General features: G+C 44.9%; 1 protein-coding gene across 2 annotated transcripts in view; it reads right to left on the bottom strand.

Moving 5' to 3' along the window:
- TICRR (TOPBP1 interacting checkpoint and replication regulator) overlaps positions 1-25,292 on the bottom strand; it is a 46,346-nt gene that overhangs the window by 5,128 nt on the left and 15,926 nt on the right. For both annotated transcript variants that reach the window (XM_070054526.1, XM_070054525.1), the window contains exons 6-19: positions 24,203-24,342; positions 21,948-22,166; positions 18,265-18,416; positions 16,781-16,881; positions 16,091-16,184; positions 15,918-15,997; positions 15,510-15,749; positions 13,870-13,966; positions 9,710-9,767; positions 6,960-7,100; positions 4,878-4,968; positions 3,548-3,609; positions 2,112-2,237; positions 778-935 (exon numbers count right to left, since the gene is read on the bottom strand). In XM_070054526.1, the coding sequence (XP_069910627.1) occupies positions 778-935; positions 2,112-2,237; positions 3,548-3,609; positions 4,878-4,968; positions 6,960-7,100; positions 9,710-9,767; positions 13,870-13,966; positions 15,510-15,749; positions 15,918-15,997; positions 16,091-16,184; positions 16,781-16,881; positions 18,265-18,416; positions 21,948-22,166; positions 24,203-24,342 (1,759 nt within the window). The remainder of the gene's footprint in view (positions 1-777; positions 936-2,111; positions 2,238-3,547; positions 3,610-4,877; positions 4,969-6,959; positions 7,101-9,709; positions 9,768-13,869; positions 13,967-15,509; positions 15,750-15,917; positions 15,998-16,090; positions 16,185-16,780; positions 16,882-18,264; positions 18,417-21,947; positions 22,167-24,202; positions 24,343-25,292) is intronic.

Raw genomic sequence — 25,292 nt, 5'->3', positions numbered from 1 at the left:
AAGAGCCGCAGCCGTGTGCCAGACAGTGCACACACAGCCTGAGGCACTGGGGAGGGGGAGTGAGGCAGGGAGGGCTAGGGCTGAGGCCAGCCAGGCTGGCAGGGACCCGACGCGGAGGACCCTCTGCCCGAGGGAAGACAGCGATCTGGGTCCTGTAGTGGGGCTGTGCTCTCCAGGCACGTCCCTGGCTCTGCTTCTGCCCCCTCGCTCTGAGCAACTTGTTGGGATTCACACAAGGTTCCATTTTAGAGAAACTGGGAAACCAACATTAGCAGATGGGGGGGTCTCTGGAGCTTCGAGCTAAGGACACATCTAACAGATGACCATTTCAGAAGGATCGCCGAAGCCTCGGGGAGATGGCAATGGGAGGGGGCTGTTGGAATGTTCTAGGCAGAACTGACCAAAGACCTGACTCAGGGGTGAGGAGGAGAGGCGGATACAAGACAGAGCAAGTCAAATGGGCGGGAATGGGTCGACTGGCCGTGCCCCAGGGGAGGGGGCGGCTGGGCATCACTCCTAGGTTTTTAACGAGTGATCAAGTGGGCTACCAAGCAGACACAGAGGGACGTTGGTACGTATTTCAGAATAACAGACACAGTGAAAAAAGCCCAGAGTCTACACAGGATCACCTCGGCCAAACCTGCTGCTTTAAGTTCCCGGTGGCTCACCCCCGCCACCCACACCTCCATCCATGTAGGGATCCATCAGCTGCTTGACTGCCTGATGTTTCTATGTTCCCTGAGACAACAGCGCTGTAAACGTTCTAGAGATTTATACCTGGTACGCCGTACGTATCTCAGACCCGGACATGCTTCCTGAAGACCTTTTAGTTCGGGCTGAACCCTTTTCTGAGGGGCTGATCATCCCAGATACTGCCCCGAAAAGAAGCCTTTTGGGAGATCGAATACTTCGGACTGGAGAATTTCCTCTTTGGCCTGTAAACCAAGAACAGCAAAGCTTTCATTCTTTCTCAACACTATTCAAACAGCCAGTCCATTCAGGAAAGACAATGAATGCTGCTGTCCTGAATTTTCATTAAGACTTCATATTAACCCCAGCTCTGGTGTCAGGAAATGGAGGCAACTGAAATAAGCTAATTTACAAACATAAAAACGTGCATTTATTAGCCAAACTAATTAATCATGGATAAAAGAATAAAGAACATATGAACACGTATCAGCTTCCACCTGGGAAATTCACGTGTAGGATTTTGTCACAGGAGGGAGATTACGGGCAGTTTCCTCTTTTCTTTTTTTAAGATTTGCTTGAAAGACAGAGACAGAGAGGGCAGGCACTGTGGCTTAGTGGGCTAAAACTTCCACCTGCAGTACCGGCATCCAATATGGGTGCCAGTTCTAGTTCTGGCTGCTGCACTTCCAATCCAGCTCTCTGCTATGGCCTGGGAAAGCAGAAGATGGTCCAAGTATTTGGGCTCTGCAACCATGTGGGAGACCCAGAAAAAGCTCCTGGCTCTTGATCGGCCTAACTCCGGCCATTTCAACCATTTAGTGAGTGAACCAGCAGATGAAAGACTTCTCTCTGTCTATAACTCTACCTCTCAAATAAGTAAATAAAAATCTTAAAAAAGAGAAAGAGAGAAAGAATGAGACGTGAAGAGACAGGATCTTCCATCCACTTTATTCCCCAAATGGCTACAACGGCCAGGCTGAAGCCAGAGGCAGGCACTCTATGTGGTCTCCCACATGAATGGCAGGGACCCAGGTACTTGAGCCATCACCTGCTATTTTCCCAGGCACATTAGCAGGGAGCTGGATTGGACGTGCAGCAGCAGCCTGGGCTCCAACCGGCACTCCAATATGGGATGCTGGGGTCACAAGCTGTAGCTTAAACTGCTGTACCACAATGGCCGCCCTGGCAATCTCCTCTTGAGTGAGCGAGCTACCCATAACGACTGTGGAGGATGAGTTTGCAGAAACCAAAGGTGACAGATTACAAGGGTCACGGATTATCCCTCTGGTCACTGCCCTGAACTTTGACTGCACATGACCATTCCTCTTCTTCACTGTCAGGAAATGTCAAATTTCATGGTGCTCCTTCCACTGATCAGCACGGACCAGTAAAGATGGACGGCCCTTGGGTTGCTGACTTACCTTGCTGGAACGAGTGGACTCTTTGCACACTTCGGGATTTTGGCTGAGACAAAGAATAGAAGGATCCAGAATGTGTCCTGCTAAATGACAACTGCTTGATTCGAGGACTCCTTCTCAAATTTAATTCTGCAAAACAAGAACCACAGTGAGCAGGGAGAAGTACAAGTCTGACATTTTCCCTTGTGTCAGAAACGGGCAACATTCATGTCCAAACACAAGATGGTTCAGTTTTTTTTTTTTTTTTTGACAGGCAGAGTGGACAGTGCAAGAGAGAGACAGAGAGAAAGGTCTTCCTTTGCCGTTGGTTCACCCTCCAATGGCCGCCGCGGAGGCGCGCTGCGGCTGGCGCACCGCGCTGATCCGGTGGCAGGAGCCAGGAGCCAGGTGCTTTTCCTGGTCTCCCATGGGGTGCAGGGCCCAAGCACTTGGGCCATCCTCCACTGCACTCCTGGGCCACAGCAGAGAGCTGGCTTGGAAGAGGGGCAACCGGGACAGAATCCAGCGCCCCAACCGGGACTAGAACCTGGTGTGCCGGCGCCGCTAGGTGGAGGATTAGCCTAGTGAGCCGCGGCGCCGGCTAAGATGGTTCAGTTTTAAGAGACTTCATCCGCTGCCTGCCAGGGTACACCTTAGCAGGAAGCTGCAACTGGAAGCCAGGATTTGAACCCAGGCATTCCTGGGCATCTCAAGCTGTGTCTTAACCACTAGAACATTTACCCCATCAAATGATTTTAGAAATTGTGGCTTCTCTACACTTTCTGATTTTTCCACAACAAACATGAATTACTTGAGCAGTTAACAAAAAAGAGTTTTCCAAAACCCCTTTGTCACCATATATAATTTTAAAAATAGGTCATAGCATGCTGTATAATACAGTGTTCAGCCCTCATCTTAAATCCCATTTCTGTTTCATAAGAACAGTTTTTTCTCCAGAAATTCTCTCAGTAGATTGTGTATAAAGGAACATTCACTTCAAATACTTGAACTACATAGTGCAACCAGAGCCAATACAACTTCTATAAAACACCTTAGCATATGCTGAGTAGTAAGTGTGCAAAGGTTTCCACAGCAGCTCAGCAGAAGGCGGAAAAGCAGCAGTGAGGGGGAAGGCATCGTGGTGCCGTGGGATAAGCTACCGCTTGGGATGCCCACATCCCGTATCAGACCCCACATCACAGAGTTTCAGCCATGCCTCCACTTCTGATGTAGCTCCCTGCTAATGTGCCTGGGAGGCACAAGTACTTGGGTCCCTGCCATCCACATGGGAGACTTGGATGGAGCTCTTGGCTCTGGCTGAGCCTGGCTTAGTCCTGGCTGTTGTATGCATTTGGGGAGTGAACCGAGAAGAGAAGATCTCTCTCTGTCATTCTTTCAAATACATACATACATACATACATACATACATACTGGAGGGAAAAAAAAGTCAGTAACCTCACCTTGTTCTCCTTTTTCAGGTGACTCTTCAACAACTTCAATATCAGGACCAGGATCAGAGGACCTCAAGAAAAACAAGCACAAAGATTCAGTATCCCTCATCATTACCACCATTAAAGAGAGACGACGTCTCATCCAAGGTAATGCCAGTGTCGGTAAGAGTGGTAAGAGATGAAATTGGTGGGGCTGGCTTCGTGGTGCAGCAGGTAAAGCCACCACCTGTGATGCCAGAAGCCCATAAGGGTACTGGTTTGTATCTTGGCTGCTCCACTTCCAATCCTGCTAATGCATCTGGGAAAAGCAGCAGAAGACGTCTGGCCAAGTGTTCAGGCCCCTGCTACACACATGGGAAACCCAGATGAAGCTCTTGGCTCCTGGCTTCAGTATGGCCCAGCCCTGGCCATTATGGCCATCTAGGGAGTGAACCAGCAGATGGAAGTTCTCTCTCTCTGTCTCTTGCTCTAACTCCTTCGAAATAAATAAATAATTTTAAAAAAAGCTTAAAAAATTGTAACTAAATGTTGGACTGTCACAATGAGCAGAACATTCAAGTTTCTGGACAAGAGCCTTAATTTCTGCCCATCTGTCAAGAACTTTATATAGAAATTAATTAGATATATACATGCCTCCTGACCTACCAATTTCTTAAAATTTATATATATAAATAGCACCAAGACAGAGCCTTGCAATAGAAGCCATCCTCTCTACTCGCCTTGAAAGCATCAATAAAACCCTAGATGCCATACACAAAACATCTCTGAAAGGTGGTGAGAAGGCGGCCTGGCTGGGGACCATGGGGCTCTAGGAGAGCAGGGCAGTGAGCTCCCAGACTGGGGGCTGGAGAAGCAGACAACCCAAAGCACCCACGTAAAGACAGCTCTCTTGAACCAAAGAACCAGGCAAGAGGCCTAGATCAGTGAAAGGACAGAAAATCCTGAGACAATAACTGCCCTATGCCACCGGATCACCATAGAAAACCTACAGCCCCACCCACGTCCCAACAGCAGAGGCCGAGTCAGGAACCCAGACTTCCAGCCTCGCCCATCAAGGAGCCACCTTCCCTGAGTCATACGTGAATGGATTTACAAAGTGTGGAATATCCACTCAATAGAAAACTACTCAACAAACAGGGAGGAAGTGCTGACGATGGCAACAACGTGGGTGTAGGCGGCCAGACAACTGCATGTCCTGTACGGTTCTCTTGCCATCCGTGAGAGCTTATGGGATGCTGTTTGGTGATGAGCCACACAGCTCAGAATTAAGTCACTGAAGGTCAAGAGAAGGCCACAGTGGCCCACAAGATGGTGAGGAGGGCGGCGTGGTATCCCTCACCTGCCTTTGATCTGTCTATGAAGCAGCCTTCTGGAGATCTGCTTATGTACTGGAGTTTCAGCCACACTCTTTGTCAGCAGTTTGTGATAACCTAAAAGGTAAAAGGAGTTTCAGTTATAAATTTCATCGAATCTTATCAAGAAGCAGCAGCAAGGTGGAGGGAGCAGTTTAAGCTTACTACCCAGCTGGGCTGGGTCTGAACCATCTTTGGCTAAGTTCTGGGCTCACAGGACTCAGTCAACATACTAGATCAGTTTATCAACACTATCAGAGATGACTGGCAGAAGCTGATGTGAAAATGTTATAAAGTTACTTCTCTAATAAGCAATCCCAAGAACATGAATAGTGCTCACTTGTCAGGACTAACACATCACAATCTATTCAAGGAAACAAAGAGACATAACATACACAGAAAACAAATATAAAATGGCTAAGTTCTTCCTTAGTCAACACATTAAATGTAAGCAGATTAAACATTGCAGTTAAAAAACAGAAATTGGCAGAGTGAAATAATACTACATGATATGTACGCTGTCTACAGGAGACTCATACATACAAAGATGCAGAGGTTCAGAGTGAAGGAACAGCAAAAGATATTCTGTACAGAAGAGCTGAGTGGTCACACTCCTGCCAGACTCCAGGAGAGATTTTAAGTCAAAAATGGTAATGAAAGACAAAGTATGTTACTCATCGATAAAAAATTTATCCATCAAGAAGATAAAAATAATGCACATCTGAGAGTATCAAATATATGAAGCAAAATCTGACAGAATTAGGGAGAAATAGATAATTTAACAGTAATACTTGGAGATTTTAATACTCAACTTTCAGTAACAATTGGAATAAACAGAAGTTCAATAAGGAGACCTAAGACCTGAACAGCACCATAAACAACTCGATCTACACACATCTATAGACAATTTTATGCAACAAGAATAGAACACACTTTCTCCCCAAGCACACATGGGACACTCTCCAAGACAGACCAAATGTTAAGCCATAAACAAGTTTTAATAAATTTGAGGGGCTGGCGCCGTGGCTCGCTTTGTTAATCCTCCACCTGCGGTGCCGGCATCCCATATGGGCGCTGAGTTCTAGTTCCGGCTGCTCCTCTTCCAGTCCAGCTCTCTGGAGGACAGTGGAGGATGGCCCAAGTGCTTGGGCCCCTGTAACTGGCTTTGGGGAATGAACCAAAGGAGGGAAGACCTTTGTCTCTGTCTCTCTCTCTGTAACTCTACCTGTAAAATAAATTAAAAAAAAAAAAAAAAAAAAAAAAAATCGCCTTTGGGGCTGACGCTGTGGCACAGCGGGTTAACGCCCTGGCCTGAAGCGCCAGCTTCCCATATGGGCGCTGATTCTAGTCCCACTGCTCCACTTCCCATCCAGCTCTCTGCTATGGCCTGGGAAAGCAGTAGAAGATGGCCCAACTCCTCGGGCCCGTGCACCCATGTGGGACACCCAGAAGAAGCTCCTGGCTCCTGGCTTCAGATCGGTGCTGCTCCGGCCACTGCAGCCAATTGGAGAGTGAACCATCGGATGTAAGACCTCTCTCCTCTGCGTCTCCTCTCTATGTGTAATTCTGACTTTCAAATAAAAATAAATAAATCTTTAAAAAAAAATTTGAAAAGACTGAAACCAGAAATCAATTAACAGAAGAGAATGTGGAAAACTCAAATACATGGAAACTAATGCACTACTAAATAATCAGTGGGTCAGAGAAGAAATCACAAAGAATGTCAGAAAATATTCTGGAATGAAAATGAAGAGAACACAAACACCACAACTTAAAGGACACAGCTAAGGCAGTGCTTGGAGGGGGATTTGTTGCTGTTAACATCTGTATTAACAAAGAAAGATCTCAAATCGATAACTTAACCTTCACCTAGAAACTAGAAGTACAAGCTAAAAATCATGGCAAGTAGAGGGAAGGAAATCAAGATTAATAAACAACGGAGAAAATCCAATGAAACCAAAAGAGAGTCCACTGAAAGGATGAACAAAACTGAGAAACCCGAAGAAGACTCAAATCACTCAGCCAAGACAGAAAGAGCCCCTCCTCGCTGATGAACGGAAACACGGTACCTCTGGTCTTTCTGTCCAGTTTATACTCCAGACCTTCGACAGCTGACACAGAATGGCTTCTGGGCAACCCCCGCTTAAGAGATCTTTTTGAGGGAGATAGTACTTCTTGGTTGAAGAGATTTCTCCGAACTTTGGTCACTTCTGGAAATATACACAAACACATAAACACACATACCCCCAAGAAATAACCAAATATTACCAACAATAATACAGAGAGCTGTTATCCAAAGAGAGGTTATATTCACATTTACTACTAAGCTTTCCTTAAATAGTACTCTCCCATAGGGTACTAAAATTAATCTTACAAATTCAAAAAATTGTGATTTTTGTGTCTTATTTTTGCACGAAGTAGGGGGCCAATGTCATTCTTTTGCATGTGGATATCCAATTGTCTCTGCACTATTGTGTTTGTTTTAAAAATTTATTTTCATTTGCAAAGCAAAGAAAAAAAAGCCAGATGGACAGACATCTTCCATCTGCTGGTTTATTCCCTCAGTGCCTGCAACAGCTGGGGATGGGCAAGGCCAAAGCTAGGTGCTCAGAATTCAGTAAGGGTTTCCCAAGTGGGTGGCAGGAACCCAAGTACTTGAGCCACCACCTGATGCTTCATAGGGTACGCATTAGCAGGAAGTGGAATGCGAAGCAGAATAGCTGGGACTTAACCAGGCACTCTGATATGAAATGTGAGAATCCCAACTGGGGACTTAATTGCTGTACCGGTTGGTCAAGATCGTTCATTCCTAATGAATTGCTTTGGCTCTTCCTGGTCAAATCAACTGACCACACTGAATGCTAGCATGTTCATTCTTTTTTAAATGTTGGGTAGAATTCAGCAGTGAAGCCATCTAGTCCTGGTGTATCTGTGGGAAGCTTTTGATAAACAAATTAAGGCCTTTAAAGTGTTATAGATCTATTTATTGAGATTTCTTATGTCTTCTCATCTGTTTTCAGTAGTTTGTATCCTTCCAGGAATATGTCCAACACATCTAGGTTGCCTAGATGTGTTGTATTTGTATTTATACAGTTTTATCCCCCAACATTTTGAAAAGTTGAATACCCACAGAAAATAGCAAGTAACAAAATAAACACATAGACATCACAAAAATTCACCAGTTGTCAACATCTGCTTTCTCCCTTCATCTCTCTCCACATGTACAGTTTTTCCCAGTACACTGGAGATTTAGCTGTGGACAATACAACTCCTTACTTCCTGGGTAAGTGGGCATTTCGCTTAGTAGTTAAGTACCTGAGTTCTATTTTCTTTCTTTTTTTTTTTTTAAGATTTATTTATTTTGAAAGGCAGAGTTACACACAGAGAGAAGGAGAGGCAAAAGAGGAGAAAGAGAGAGCGGGAGGGAGATCCTGCATCTGCTGGTTCACTCCCCAGATGGACGCAAACGCTGGAGCTGTGCCGATCTGAAGCCAGGAGCCAGGAGCTTCCTCCAGGTCTTCCCACGTGGGTGCAGGGGCCCAAAGACTTGAGCCATCTTCTACTGCTTTCCCAGGCCATAACAGAGCTGGACTGGAAGTGGAGCAGCCGGCACTCGAACCAGTGCCCATATGGGATGCCGGGACTTGCAGGCGGTGGCTTTACCTGCTACACCACAGTGCCGGCTCCCGCCAAGTTTGATTTTCAACTCCAGCTTCCCACCAACGCAGAACTTGGGAGTCAGTGGTGATGACTCAAATAACTGGGTTCCTCTCACCCACATACGAGACCTGGATTGAGTTCCTGGCTAGGGCCCTGGCTTAGCTCTACCTTGGCTGTTGTGGACAGTTTGGGGAGTGAACCAGAGGATCAGCATTCTCCCTCAAGTAAAAATTTTAAAAACATTTTAAATTGATACCATATTACCTAGCATGCAATCCTTCCTAAACTTCCCTATTTGTTTCAATAATATCTCTTATGGTTTTCCCCCCTAAATTTAAGATCCAAATAGGGACCCTGGAGTGCATTCAGGTTCCATACTTGAAAGCCTTTCACCTAGAACAGTTCCATTTGGGAATTGTAGGTGTTTGGCATCGTGGTTAAGACACCACTGGGACACGCATATTCCATATCAGAGTGCCTTGGTTTGACTCCTGGCTCCACTCCAACTCCAGCTTTTTGCTGACTGCATCCTGAAAGGCACCAGGTGATGGCTCAAGTACTTAGTCTCTGCTACTCACATGAAAGACTTGGATTGAGTTTCCAGCTCCTGGCTTTAGCCTGGCTGTTGCATGCATTTTGAGTGAACCAGCAGATGCTGTGGTGCAGCAGGTAAAGGCCCCAGCCTGCAGTGCCAGCATCCCATATGGGTGCCGGCTCGAGTCCCCGCTGCTCCACTTCCGATCCAGCTCCCTGCTAATGAGCCTGGGAAAGCAACGGAGGATGGTTCAAGTCCTTGGGCCCTTGCACCCATGTGGGAGACCTGAAAGAGCTCCTGGCTTCAGATTTGCTCAGCGCCAGCTGTTGCAGCCATGTGTGTGGAGTGAACCAGCGGATGGAAGGCCTCTCTCTCTCTACTTATCTCTGTAACTCCATCTTTCAAATAAATAAAATAAATATTAAAAAAAAAAAAAAAAGATTTCAGGCTGTTTTGTAGTGTAACATGTGAAGAACATGAATGTCTGATTTTCAAAGGGCATGGTATTTGGACATATTTTATTAACCAATGATTTATAATGGAATTCAGTTGCTTAAATGCATGTCATAAGAGTAAATGTGTCATTCTTGGGAGTCAGGCACATGCTGGGAAAACAAAGCCTACCTTGTCCTGTATCTTTCCCTGGAGGCGGAGGCTGCTGAAGGGCAGGGCGAGTGCTCTCCTGGAAGATGAGAAGATCCAGTAGGAACATTTAAATAGCATGCATTGAAAATCAGAGTAAAAATTCCACACAAAACCCCCACTTAAAGGGAACCATGAAACAAAGAGTAAAGCACACAGAAATACGTTATGTCCCATAGACAGTCGTTACTATACTATAATAAATTATACATCGCTCTAGTGCAGACATTAAAAGGTGAAGGGGCTGGTGCTGAGGGGTAGCGGGTAAAGCCACCCCTGCACCCATGTGGGAGACCTGAAGAAGCTCCTGGCTCCTGGCTTCAGATCAGTTCAGCTCTAACCGTTGTGGCCATTTGGGAAGTGAACCAGCAGATGAAAGACCTCTCTCTCTCCTTCTCTGTGACTCTTTCAAACAAATAAATGAATCTTTAAAACACACACACACACACACATAAGGAAAGGGAACCACCAGCATGGATTAAGCCTCCACTTGTGATCTGGCATTCCATTTGAATGCCAGTTCAAGACCTGGCTACTCTACTTTTGACCAGTTTTCTGCTATGGCCTGGGAAAGCAGTGGAAGGTGGCCCGAGTGCTTGGGCCCCTGTACCGCATGGGAGACCCAGATGGAGTTCTGGGCTCCTGCATTTGGCCTGGATCAGTCATTTGGGGAGCGAATCAGTGGATGGAAGCTCTCCGTTTCTCCCTGTCATTCTTTCAAATTAACAAACCTCTGGGAAAAAAGTCTAAGCACAGTAGATGAAATCATTTTTTTAAAAAAAAGATTTATTTATTTGCAAGGCAGAGTTAGAGAGAGGGAGAGACAGAAAGAGATATTTTCCATTTGCAGGATCACTTCCCAAATGGTTGCAATGGTCAGGACTGGGCCAGGCTGAAACCAGGAGCTTCTTCTGAGTCTCCCCCATGAGTACAGGGGCCCAAAGACCTGGACCTACTTCCACTGCTTTCCCTGCACATTAGCAGGGAGCTGGATTGGAATTGGAGCAGCCAGGACTTGAACCGGTGCCCATATGGGATGCTGGCATTGCAGGCAGCAGATTAACCAGCTATATTACAACGCTGCCCCCAAAATCACCTAATATTTTTGAATATGTGTTTGATAAGATGTGTGTAATCGTCCTGCTACTGGTCTATACAGGACACGGTCTGGATACACGTAACAGACTGTCTAAAGGGATTACTTCTGAAGAATAGATGGAGACTGCCGGCGCCGCGGCTCAATAGCTAATCCTCCGCCTGCGGCGCCGGCACCCCGGGATTCTAGTCCCAGTCGGGGCGCCGGATTCTGTCCTGGTTGCTTCTCTTCCAGGCCAGCTCTCTGCTGTGGCCCGGGAGTGCAGTGGAGGATGACCCAAGTCCTTGGGCCCTGCACCCCATGGGAGACCAGGAGAAGCACCTGGCTCCTGGCTTCGGATCAGCGCGGTGTGCCTGCCACAGAGCGCCACCGGAGCAGCCACTGGGGGGTGAACCAATGGCAAAGGAAGACCTTTCTCTCTGTCTCTTTCTCTCTCATTGTCCACTCTGCCTGTCAAAAAAAAAAAAAAAAAAAAAAAAAAAAAGATAGAGAAGAGCACTCTGACTTTAACTTAATGACTAACTTTTTAATGATGATCATGTATCTTTTATTCCCCATGCTGCCTGTAAAAGAGTGGAGAGTCATATAAACTAGTTAGAGGGTGAATATACACTTAGGAACAGCTCTAGATCCAACTCTTCTCTACTAGCCACTAGAGTTCAAGACTGCAGAGTCTGAACTCCCGATACACCTACACAAGGGAATAGTGTGTGTATTCAGTTTGCCATTGTAATAGTTGAAGAACTTTCATACAGAGAAACTTAATTGATCTTAGTGATACAAAACCAAGGTCTTGCTGCTAAGATATGTCATGTAATAATCCTCAGTCATTTATATTGCCCGGCAATAACTGTTTTAAAGAGGTAAATTACAACTATGAAAATATGTCATACACCAGATTCCCTAAAACAGAGATCAGCAAACTACAGCTTGTAGAGCAAATTGGGCCACTCTTATTTCTGAAAATAAGTATTACTGACACACAGTCACATCGCTTAGTTTACATGTTGTCTCTAGCTGCTCTCCCCTGCAACAGGAGAGCCAAGTAGGCGTGACACATACTGCATGGCTCACAAAGACGTTAACACTTGCTATCCAGTCCTTTACAGAAAAAGTTTCTCAATGCTTGCTAGTCCATATCACCAAAAGAAAAGCTGAGTACATACTGGAAGTACTGGAGCAGCACAGTCCAATCTTTTGCAGACCATTGTGCTCTTCTGAAGTTAAGATGCGCAGAGGAATTATATACATGAGGTAGTGAGCCGTAAGCGTCTACACCTATGCTATGATCTCACTGCTTCCTGAGTTAACTGCACAGATCCTCCAGAGACTCAGACTTAGTCTGTAACAACTTAACATCTGGTCACTCCAATTCTGGCACTTATCTATGGCACTGATTTGGACACAGGAAAAAAATTCTTTATTAACCAAAGTTAAACCCCGATCTCAGTAAATCTGATCATAAAACTGTGTTGGCCAATCTAAAACAAGTCTGCAAGAGTGCTAGAAAGGCCTTCAGGTCACTTATGAAATCCAGTGAGAGAGGAGGTCTGACCACTGTTCCTGTCCACTTTTGGATTCTGCATCCTTCATTCAGGATTACAAAACACCCAAAACGTGCATTTTATTCATGGGCAAGGGGTAGTAAGAAAGTGAACACCACTAACTCAGAGAAATCCCACCTCCAACTCCAGAGAGCAGCTCTAAACAGCTAGAAACACAGCTGCTACGGAGGTGGTTAATGCTTGTCCTGCTGATTCTCAGAGAATTTAACCCTTCTCACATAGGTCCCGTGTGTCATTTTTAGTCTCCCTTCTCTGCTTTGCAGGACATTAATTATACTCAGTGAACTGATCTCAGCTATTTTTCTTTTTCTTTGCAACCAGTACAACCCTCAGTTCCTGTATCTTCTTCCACAGAAAACCCAGTGACCACCTGGTTTCATGACGGTCTTCTTTTTCTAAAAACTTGTTATTGAAATAAAACATATAGTACTGAGAAGGACTTCCTGTTAGGTAATCACAGTCCTTTTGAACTATATTACTTCAGTGACTTCTTTGCTTAGTTATTGCTTTGGGAGTTTTCTCACATTAAAGATTTCTGAATTAATTTACTCATTCTTAATTGTCATTTTTCTTCATATTTCCTCTATCACATTTCTGGATAAAATGTTAATCTTCTAACAAATTATATTTGTTTATTCCTCAGATTCGAGTTTTATACAGTTTCATAAAAATACTGGCATTCTTTTTGCTATTTCTTTTTTTTTTTAAGATTTATTTATTTTTTGAGAGTCAGAGTTATACACAGAGAGGAGAAGCAGAGAGAGAGAGAAAGAGAGAGGTCTTCCATCCGCTGGTTCACTCCCCAATTGGCCGCAACGGCTGAAACTGAACCAATCCAAAGCCAGGAGCTTCCTCTGGATCTCCCACATGGGTGCAGGGGCCCAAGTACTTGGGCCATCTTCTACTGCTTTCCCAGGTCATACCAGAGAGCTGGATTGGAAGTGGAGCAGCCAGGAGTAGAACCAGTGCCCATATGGGATGCCAGCACTTCAGGCCAGGACATTAATCCATTGCGCCACAGCACTGGCCCCTATTTTTGCTATTTCTTAAAAGCAGACAAGGAGGGCCGGTGCTGTGGCATAGCCGCCACCTGCAGTGCTGGAATCCTACATGGGCGCCGGTTTCGAGTCCCGGCTGCCCCACTTCTGATCCAGCTCTCTGCTATGGCCTGGGAAAGCAGTAGAAGATGGCCCAAGTCCTTGGGCCCCTGCACCTGCATGGGAGACCCGGAAGAAGCTCCTGGCTCCTGGCTTCAGATGGTTGCAGCTCCAGCCGTCACAGTCAGCTGGGGAGTGAACCAGCGGATGGAAGACCTCTCTCTCTCTGCCTCTCTTCTGTGTGTAATTCTTTCAAATAAATAAATAAATCTTTAAAAAAAAAATAAAGTAGACAAACTGCTTCTCATTCTTGTTTATTGTGTAAACTAGAGCTGGAAGGAGTAACTGCCAAGTGCCATTTTACCTCTACAAGAGATTACTTACATTTTTTGTAGCTCTCTTGGACATTTTGGGAACTTCAATTTGTCGAAGATTCTGTGAAACCTCTGCAATGCTTTTATGTCTTATTAATGCATTTTTCCTTTAAAAATAGAAACAGTCAAGACACACTAGTTACAAGTTGCACATAAATAAGAGGCTTCTTCCCAGTTGCTGAAAGACCCCATGAGGATGGTAAAGAAGGGCTTTGTGAACTACAACATAAATGTCACGCACTCCCTAGAGTACACAGGGAATGTCAGATGCTGTGTTAGCAACTCCACAGTTAGCGTCTGTGATTCAACTACTAATTCAATACACCCAATGGACAAAGACAACTGGACTTTGTCAGAATTATAACTAACAGTGCAAATAATTCACTTGATTCCATGAGCTTCTTGGGTTAATATATTAATCTTTCAGAGGACTCAGATTTATTTCACTAAAAACTTAAAATATAGGGGCTGGTGCTGTAGCACAGCAGGTTAAGCCACCAGCTACAGCACTGGCAACCCATATGGGCACCAGTTCAAGTACCAAATGTTCCACTTCTGATCCAGCTCCTTGCTGATGTGCAGGGCAATATGGCCCAAATGCTCGAGCTCCTGCCCCCCCATGCGAGACCCAGATGAAGCTCCTGGCTCTAGGTGGCCCAACCCTGGTCATTGTGGCCATTTGGGGGGTGAGCCAGAGGATGGAAGATCTCTGTCTTTCCTCTGTTACTAACTCTGCCCTTCAAATAAATAAATCTTTAGGGGAAAAAATTAGTATCTAGTTCTTCTAGCTAACAACTGTACCTATCTGACACTGATATTGCCAAGACCTCTGTAAATGTGATGGTAAAGAAGGAAGCTGTTGGGGCTAGCACTGTGGCATAGTGGGCTAAGCCTCTGTCTGCAGCCCTGGCATCCCAAATGGGCGCCGGTTTGAGTCCCAGCTGCTCCTCTTCAGATCCGGCTCTCTGCTATGTCCTGGGAAAGCAGAAGATGGCCCAAGTGGTTGGGCCCCTCCTGTGTGGGAGACCCAGAAGAAGCTCAGGAGTGGCTTCAGATCAGCCCAGCTCCTGCCGTTGAGGCCATCTGGGGAGTGAACTAGTAGAGGGAAGACCTCTCTCTCTCTAACTCTGCCTTTCAAATAAATAAATAAAATTTTTAAAAAAGAAAAAAAGGCGGGGGGCTGTCTTGGCTAGTCTAAAACAAAAGTTTCAGGGGCCAGCACTGCAGCCTAGTGGGTTGGCCTGCCCCTGCAGTGTCAGCATTGCACACGACGGTGGTTCAAGTCCCAGCTGCTCTACTTTCAGTCCAGCTTCCTGCTAATGTGCCTTGGGAAAGAAGTGAAGAATGGCCTGAGTGCTTGAGCCCCTGCCACCCATGTGGGAGACCTGGATGGAGTTCCAGTCTTCTGGCTTCAGCATGGCCCAGTCCTAGTCATTGTGGCCACTTAGGGAGTAAACCAGCGAATGGAACCTGTCTTTTTCTCTCCCTCTCTGTGCTCTTTCAAATAAAAAAAAAAAAAAAAAAAAAAAAAAGTTAAGTTTCAAAGAGTGCTAGAGAGGCCTATAGGTCACTGTAAAATGTAGTGAGACAGGAGGTCTGACCGCTTTTGCTCTCTGCGCCCTCCGATCAGGGTTACAGACACAGACTCACCTTCTCTTCTTGGCTGATCTGGTGCGCAGCTCTTCCAGCTGGTCTGATTCGGTGCTGCCCGACACTGATCTGTGAGAACTCGGCAGGAGAGGCACGGAAGGAAGTGGTGATTTGCTCTCTTGTGTTATGGAGTCATCGCTGAAGAAGTCTGTAGGCAGGACGCCAGCCAGCTTCTGAGGAATCATAAACCCGAGGCTGTTGTAAAGGTTTCCCAGCGTCTCTGGGATCGAGTCAATGTACCTGCGGGACAGATGGGTGAAACGTGGAACAGAGGTACCGTCTCACCCGCTCTACTCCCTCCATCAACGCAGTGTTAGAAATACCCCTGACAATCCCATAATGCTGTGACGATAGCACACGTAGCTCATTCAGTAAAACGATTTTAAAGGTAGTTGCCAACAAACTTACAGTTTCAAAATTTCCTCCAGAAAGTTGGACAGGTATGCAGAGTCCTCAGTGAGACACAACATGCGCAGCAAATCTGTCACCTGGCGGAAAGGTGAGAAGTCACCGAATGCCCCCTGCAGAGAAGCCCAAGGCATCCAGGCCACACTCCCGACGGCACTGAGCTGTATACTTGCCTCCTCCACCGTGTGCTCCATATCATCAGGACTTTCAAGTACTGAAGGGCACTGTACACACAGCTCCAAACGAAGAAACACCTGGAGCTGGCACCTGGGCAGAAGAAAATATTTGGTCGTTATCTACTACGAATGCCACTTAGCTAAAAGCGCCTTCCTTAAGCATGCATCTATTTATTTAAGGAAGAGCTAAAAAGGAAAAGAACCACTGTTTTCTCTAATAACCGAGGCGATCATTAGGTAGGATCACAAAAAACCAGCAAAGGGCAATCAATTTTAAACTGACCCACACCACCTCAGAGCTCTGTTTCAGGACTTTATTTTTTAAATTTTTATAAATTTGACAAGCAGAGTTAGACAGTGAGAGAGAGAGAGACAGAGACAGAGAGAAAGGTCTTCCTTCCATTGGTTCACCCCCTAAATGGCCGCTACAGCTGGCGCTGTGTCGATCCTAAGTCAGGAGCCAGGTGCTTCTCCTGGTATACCATGCAGGTGCAGGGCCCAAGCACTTGGGCCATCCTCCACTGCACTCCCAGGCCACAGCAGGGAGTTGGGCTGGAAGAGGAGCAGCCGGGACTAGAACCCGGTGCCCATATGGGATGCCGGCACTGTAGGTGGAGGATTAACCAAGTGAGCCACGGCGTTGGCCCCTTGGAATAATATTTAAAGAGTTAAAATGCAGGAACTTACTCTCTGACTTTGTCTTCTTTATCCAGCTTTTTCCCTAGATTCTGTCGAAGACTTTTGCTCGTTTTTAAAAAGTTACTTTTTACTTGATTCAGACAAGTTACCTGAAAATATAAAATTTTAATCAAATAGTAAGCTACTTGCTATTTTTTAATTTCTTTCACATTTGACTAACTCCTTAAAATGGGAAGTATGTTACAAATTTCTCTATTCTTTCATTTGGATGAAGAATAGTGAATCAAATATTATTCTTTTTAGATCTTTAAAAAAATTGCAAAAAAGTATTTTTGGGCAAATATGCATGGTTACAGCAAGTCTGTAGATTTAAACTATCTTAAGTGGATGGTTCTGGGGGCCTGTTTTGTGGTGTAGTAGGTTAGGCTGCCACCTGTGTCACCAGTATCCAACATGGATGCAGGTTCAAGTCCTAGCTGCTCTACTTCTGATCTGGCTTCCTACTAATGTGCCTGGGAAAGCAGCAGAAGACGGCCAAGTAATTGGGCCTCTACATCCACGTGGGCCAGATGAAGCTCTTGGCTGTTGCAGCCGTTTGGGGAGTAAAGCAGAGGATGGAAAATCTCTGATTCTCCCACTCTCTGTAACTCCACCTTTCAAAAAATAGATAAATCCTTTTTTTTTTTTTTTTTTTAAAGAAAGATTCCACAAAGTAGTGACTCTTTATGCTCATCACACAGAAAGAGCCCTGCTTTTCTGCTTTCACCACTAAACATGAACAGAAATGATAATAATATGGTCTAAAAGAGTGGTGCAGAGAATCCTGTGTGTAAGGATCTAGGGAGCTTTTTCAAAGTATAGCTGTCTGGTTTCAACGCAAAATCTGTTTCAATTCATCTGGAGGAAGCCAGGCATTAACCTGGCTTTATTTGTTTATTTGAGAGGTAGAGTTACAGAGAGAGAGAGAGAAAGGTCTTCCATCTGCTGGTTTACTCCCCAAATGCCTGCAACAGCAGGAACTGGGCTGATCTGAAGCCAGAGCCATGCAGGTGCAGGGGTCCAGGTACTTGGGCCATCTTCTACTGCTTTCCCAGCCATAGCAGAGAGCTGGATTGGAAGAGGAGCAGCCGGGACTCCAACTGGCACCCATATGGGATGCCGGCAGCATAGGCAGAGGGTTAACCTAGTGCACCACAGCACCAGCCCCCGGTATCAACATTCTAAAAAAGATTTAAAGTACAGCTGGGATTAAAACACACACACACACACACACACACACACACACAATGGCACTCACATGAGCAAAACAGCTTTCCACAGGAGAAAAAGACATGTAACTGTCTGCACTCACACCACTTCTTTGATCTCTGCCTTAGCAGTCATTGTGTTCACCTTCTCGGATCTGGAGCTACAATCACTCCCTTGCTCATCTTATCATCCCTGCATCACACATAGCATAACAGACATCCCCCAACAGGTATGAAGCAAACCACTACTGCATCTATAACAGGCAACGACATCTGGACTCTTACTTCTAATTCCTTGATGCCTTTTGATTTCAGGAACACTTTAATGGTGGAGATTATGTTCCGAGCACACGAACACAATGTGGTTTCTCCTGAGGCCACAGTCTTTTGGTAATTTTCATGTATGTAAGACAGTAGTTCATCCTCAGTTTTAAAATCTGTGAAAAAAGGTAAAATTGATTATCACATCCAGCTCAAGCCCTTTTGTTTAATTTAATTTAAGCCACTGGTTGTCAACTAGGGGAGATGTCTGCCTCTTAGGGCTAATTTGGCTACGTTTGGATTATCCCAGCTGGTGGTGAGGAGTGGCGGCTGTTACTGGTATTGACTATGTAGAGGCCAGGGAGCTAAACATCCAACAGTGTGAGACAGCCCTCACCACAAAGAAGCATCTGGCCCAAAATGTCTACAATGTTGAAACTAAGAAAGTGCAGAGAGAGGTGATTAGTTTAGGGCTTTGCAAATCAAGTGTATTAGTAAAAAATGTAAGGGTAGGAAGAAATAAAATTGTCTTTGTTCACAGATGACATGGTCGTCTACATAGAAAATCCAAGAGTCAACAACTGCTGGAACTAACAAGCAATCACAACAAGGTTGCATGTTCGTGCACAGAAGACGCAATGTGTCACGATCTCAGTTCTCCTCAACTTGATCTACAGATTCAATGCCCTCCCAATCAGACTTTCAGGAAGTTACTTTGTGGATCCACAAACTTATTCTAAAGTTTACATGCAGAAGTCAGAGGTCCAGCCAGCAAAGTTAACTCAACATTGACATGAATAACAAAGTTGGAGGACAGATGTCATGACTTATATAAAGCTACGGAAGTGTGGTATCGGCAAAAGAATAAACAAACAGGTCAATGGAACAGATTACAGTACCACATTAACACAGCCAATGGGTCTTCGACAAAGGGGGAAAGAGAATACAATGGATAAAAAGATAGTTTTTCAACAAAATAACATATTAGTAATACACCTGAACTAGTCAGTAATCATGACTGTGAACATTTACTGACAAACCTGCTATAGTTAAGAAGAAATTATCAGACTGGACTTTTTAAAATGTATGCTTTTTACAAAGATATATCCAAAACATAATGACAAAGAGACACTGAAAATGTTAATAACCTTAAGGTATAAGGTTATTAGAAATAAAGTGGTTATTATTCATTGCAAAAGACATAAGAGCAAGGAAGATATAAATAATTATGATCTCGTATGAACCTAACAAGAAAGTCTCAAAAGATATGATGTAAAACTAGAAGGATCGCAAGGGAATTCTGACAAATATACATGGAGAAAGACTAATATAACCATCTCAGTAATGGATAAAAGAAAAATTTAATGGCCAAGAATATTGAATATTCAAACATTAATAACCAAGTGCTCAACAATTAAAGAATACACATTACTTTCGACTACACATGAAATATTAAAACTTGACCACATACTAGGCCAGGTTGCAGCAAATATTAAAGAAGCAATATGTTACAGACCACATTCACTGAACCAGTCCAAAATAGTAAAAGCTAATTATGAAATAAAACATTTTTCAAAAAAGATAAGCTAAACAAAATGGAGAGAGGAAAAAATAAGTCATAAATAAACAATGTTAGAAATGAAAAAAAGAGAAAAAGCAGATAACTAATAAGAGGGAAGGTCAAATTTTTTTCCATAGATATGCAGTTGTTCTAGCAACTTGTGTGAAAAGATTATCCTCTTCCTCTTACTGGGCTGCCTCTGTCATTTTACAACTGTTATCTAGGTTTATTTCTGGATCTAGTTTAGAAGTTACATGAAAACCGTCTGATCTTTAACACTGCTGTGTTTGCTCTCCCTTGCAGGTAGGTATCTATCAATCACCCAGATTCTCACCTACCTTTACGAGCTCATTAAGGATGCTTTGTCATGGCTGGTGCCGTGGCTCACTTGGCTAATCCTCCACCTGTGGCGCTGGTACTCCGGGTTCTAGTCCCGGTTGGGGCGCCGGATTCTGTCCCGGTTGCCCCTCTTTCAGGCCAGCTCTCTGCTGTGGCCCAGGAAGGCAGTGGAGGATGGCCCAAGTACTTGGGCCCCTGCACCCGCATGGGAGACCAGGAGGAAGCACCTGGCTCCTGGCTTCAGATCAGTGCAGCGCCGGCCGTAACAGCCATTTGGGGGGTGAACCAACAGAAGGAAGACCTTTTTCTCTGTCTCTCTCTCTCACTGTCTAACTCTGCCTGTTTAAAATAAATAAATAAAGGCCGGCGCCGTGGCTCAATAGGCTAATCCTCCACCTTGCGGCGCCGGCACACCGGGTTCTAGTCCCGGTTGGGGCGCCGGATTCTGTCCCGGTTGCCCCTCTTCCAGGCCAGCTCTCTGCTATGGCCAGGGAGTGCAGTGGAGGATGGCCCAGGTGCTTGGGCCCTGCACCCCATGGGAGACCAGGAAAAGCACCTGGCTCCTGGCTCCTGGCATCGGATCAGCGCGGTGAGCCGGCCACAGCGCGCTGGCCGTGGCGGCCATTGGAGGGTGAACCAACGGCAAAGGAAGACCTTTCTCTCTGTCTCTCTCTCTCACTGTCCACTCTGCCTGTCAAAAAAAAAAAAAAAAAAAAAAAAAGCAAGAGAGAGAACAAAGTCTTCTATCCCCTGGTTCACTCCCTAAATGGCTGCAATAGCCAGAGCTGGGCTGATCTGAAGCCAAGAGCCAGGAGCCTCTTCCAAGTCTTCCATGTGGGTACAGGGGCCCAAGTACTTGAGCAACCCTCCACTGCTTTCCCAGGAACGTTAGCAGGGAACTGGATCTGAAGAGGAGCAGCCGGGACACGAACCAGTGCCCATATGGGATGCCAGCGCTGCAGGTAGAGACTTAGTCCACTGCACCACAGCGCCGGCTCCAAGAAGAACCTTTAAACGAGCAGAAACCTTCACTCGAGAATTTCCAAAAGAACTCAAAGGTGGCATCATACAATCATTGCCAGAGTTTACAAGCTATGTTCACGCTCGTCCCATAGGACTAGCACTATCACTGAGTTAAGAATGTACATTGACAGTAAGAAACACACTTAACTTCCATCTATTTACCAGGGAAAAAAAAAGGAAAAAATATGCAAATAGGAAAATAAAAACAGTGCAACTAAATTCTTCTGCCCACCTCTGTAAGACTTCAAAAAGCCCAGCCCTAGGTCATTCAAGAACCTTTTCCCTCTCGCTCTACTCACAAAAGCAAGACTTCCTTAACCACTGTCCTATGGCCAAGCCATGGCTCTTCCTGGGGACTCCGCTTAGCTGATCCTGCAGATGGAACACTCGTCTTTTACCTGTCTGCCCTCTGACTGCTGCTCATTCTTGGAAGTGCAGCCTGACCTCCACGGTGTTTTAGAAGTCTTCTCTTGATCTGAGCCCTGACCTTCAACCTTCCCTCTGCCGGGTCCCAGTCTGGTCTTGACTTCCCACATGGGCATGTATTTCCTTTTTTAGATTTGTGGTTCTTCTAGATACTGATAGTTCATCAGTTTTGTCTCTACAGTTAGATCAGAAATCTAAGGATAGGATGCTTTCATTGTATTTGCCGTAACATACTTTGGGACACGAGGCAGATATCCAAGCAATCAATTAAGGGACGTGATACGAAGGCTTATTTTAAAACATGCAGACTATAAAGGAGTAAACGCAGACATCAGAATGCTACAGGCTGGAGGAGTACCTTTGGGTTTAGAACTTCTTAACGTCCTCCCTCTGTCTTCCAGCTTATCTGCTGCTCTTCCACCAGCTATCCTTGGGATCCCCTTTTCCCCAGCCACGTCTGGACTGCCATCCGGCTGTAACTTCTGAGCCTTTACATTGAGCCTGGCAACGTTCACCATCTTCAAGGAACGGCACATGGTATTCATCTTCTGCCTCACTGGAGTGCGGGGGACACCGCCTACAAAAACGGCATCAGGGGAAGAAAAGTCAGTCAGTGTTGCTTCTGCAGAACCAAGAATTACTGTAATTCAGATTACTGTGAAAGAATATTGAAGTACATCCCTTCAGAATGATCTGATTTGGTGGTTTTCTCCCCCCTATTCAGGGTGAAAAGAGCCTTTCTTTAAAAAAACTTTAGAAATTAAACATCGCGGGGCTGGCACTGTAGTGTAGAAGGTAAAGCTGCCGCCTGCAGTGCCGGCATCCCACATGGGCGCTGGTTCAAGACCCGGCTCCTCCACTTTCCATCTGGCTCTCTGCTATGGCCTGGGAAAGCAGTAGATGGCCCTAGTCCTTGGGCCTCTGCACCCACATGGGAGACCGGGAAGAATCTCCTGGCTTAGGATCAGTTCAGCTCTGGCCTTTGTAGTCATCTGGGGAGCGAACCAGCAAATGGAAGACCTTTCTCCTTCTCTCTCTGTGTAACTTCAACTTTCAAATAAACAAATAAATTAAAAAAAAAAAAAAAAAGAAATTAAACATCTCAGTGTGATGAGTTTTCTGTAAGGCAATTGCCAAACATGTATTCTGGGATCGCCTACTAGGCTGGGATGAAACTTTTCCAAAGGGCAACCTAGCAATCTGCATCAGGGGCCAGTTTTCATAACCTATGACACAGTAACTTGTTCCTGGAAACCTCCCCTTAGAAAATCAGTCAAAGATCATGTTTTTTACATGATGTACACTGTGGTATTATTTATAATTTTTTTTTTTTGACAGGCAGAGTGGACAGTGAGAGAGAGAGAGAGAGACAGAGAGAAAGGTCTTCCTTTTGCTGTTGGTTCATCCTCCAATGGCCGGCGTGCTGCAGCCAGCGCACCACACTGATCTGATGGCAGGAGCCAGGTGCTTATCCTGGTCTCCCATGCTGGTGCAGGGCCCAAGGACTTGGTCCATCCTCCACTGCACTTACCTGGCCACAGTAGAGAGCTGGCCTGGAAGAGGGGCAACCGGGACAGAATCCGGCGCCCCGACCGGGACTAGAACCCGGTGTGCCGGCGTCGCAAGGCGGAGGATTAGCCTAGTGAGCCGCGGCACTGGCTGTATTATTTATAATTAAAAAACAGAAAACCAGGAGCCAGCATTGTGTCACAGTGAGATAGGTTGCTGCCTGCAGTGCTGGCATCTCATATCGAGTTCCAGCTGCTCTGCTTTAGACCCAGCTCTGTGCTAACTCACCTGGGAGGGCAGTGGGGAATAGCCCAAGTACTTGGGTCCCTACCACCCCAATGGGAGACCCGGGTGACGCTCTGGCCTCCTGGCCCAGCCCTGGCTGTTGTAGCTGTTTAGGGAGTGAACCAGGGGATGGAAGATTGATTCTTTATTTCTCTCTCCCCTTCAAATAAATAATCTTAAAGAAAAAACAGAAAACTTAAATGTTCAACAAAGTAAAAATTTTGTAAATTTTGTTAAGCAATAAATGAGAATAACTGAAAATGCAAGGCACCAGATGAACAAATATGTATAATACAAAGTTGTTAACTTACATTTCTGCTATAACTAAAAATCAAAGTGTTTTACTCATGTATTTTTTTTAACATTATTGAACTAAAGTAATTTTTCCCTTCTTCATTTAGTTACCATTTCACCCTTACTCCAGGAAATGTCCATTATTTAAATTTTTATTTATTTTCACTTCATTTGAAAGGTAGACAGACAGAAAGTGAGAAACAAAGAGAGAGAGGCCTTCGATCTGCTGGTTCATTCCTCAATGCCCACAACAGCCAGGGCTGGGCAAGGCTGAAGATAGGAGCTAGGAATTCAATTCAGGTCCCCCAAATACTTGAGCCATCACCTGCTGCCTCCAAGGGGGTGCATTTGCAGGTAGCTATAACAGACAGCAGAGCTGGGACTTGAACTCAGGTACTATGATATTAAGTATTAAGGCACGCCAAGTGGCAGCTTAACCACTTTGCCAAATGGTCGCTCCAGATGTCAATCTTTTAAAACACATGATATCAAAGTAGTCTAGAGACAGGCCTTCTATGTTCATACGTTTCTTTCTGCTGTCCTCTTGATTAGTTGCAGTGGATTCTTCACGGGATCTTCTCTGGTAGAGCTCCGAGAGGCCCCGGGTTAATTCACTCTCGGTTTTAGAAGCCTCTTCCTTAATACATGAGGCAGCCTGTAGTAACCTGGAAAGTGAAGATGTCCAGCATAAAACCAAAATTCTAATTTTCCAAGAATTTTAAAAAATCAACAAAGCAGCAAAAGTAAATCTATCATCCTTTTAAAAACTTATCAAAAGACTGCCCCACAAGATGCGTCCAAAAGTAATTTCTCAGGAAGAAAAATGTCCCTACTGCCATTATTTACAAAGCTGCCTTGTTCACAAGATCACACCCAGTACTGGCTTTCAACAGGGTTCTTCATGTATTAGGAGACACATCTAACCATTATCTCAACAGTTTCTAGTTGAGGCTTCCACAGTTATTTTTCACTCAGCTTATAAAAAACATTAAAATACATTACAATGTAATACAGTGTAACAGGTATTGCAACAGTCCTTGAATAATTCTTTACCATTGAAATAAACAAAGGTGTATTGCCAAGAGGAGGAAGTGTGGGAAGTGAAATGATTAATGCTTTTTTTTCCCCATCTAGACTTAAATAAATAAATATCAATCACTAAGGAAATCATGAAAATGGCATAACATGCAAAAAGTGCTGTTTGTATTTCAATATTTTCTATCATCTGATATCATCTGATTATAAAACAGGAGAAAGTTATGGTGACATGAGGTGAACAGATATCACAGGTCAGAATACACGCTGGGGCTGTCAGATTCACACATGTAGTAGACTGATTCTCCCTAAGAGCTAGTGTTTCCTGCAACAGTGGGGAAGGTTTTTTTTTTTCTGTTAATATTTAAAAATATGAACTTCTCAGAAAAAGTACAGAAAGCAACATGAAACAGACAAGCATGTACCTCTCACCAAGATAAAATACAAAGTACTTGTTAGTAGTTTGCCATACTGCTTCACTTTTTAACAAAATGTCCCATTACACACACAACTAAAGCCTTAGCCCATTTTTTCCCATCCCTTCCTCCCAGTATTCTAGCATTATAGACAAACAAATGCA

This window comes from Oryctolagus cuniculus, chromosome 12, assembly GCF_964237555.1.
Source record: "Oryctolagus cuniculus chromosome 12, mOryCun1.1, whole genome shotgun sequence".
Lineage (NCBI taxonomy): Eukaryota > Metazoa > Chordata > Mammalia > Lagomorpha > Leporidae > Oryctolagus > Oryctolagus cuniculus.
This window is presented reverse-complemented; position numbering and strand designations above follow the sequence as displayed.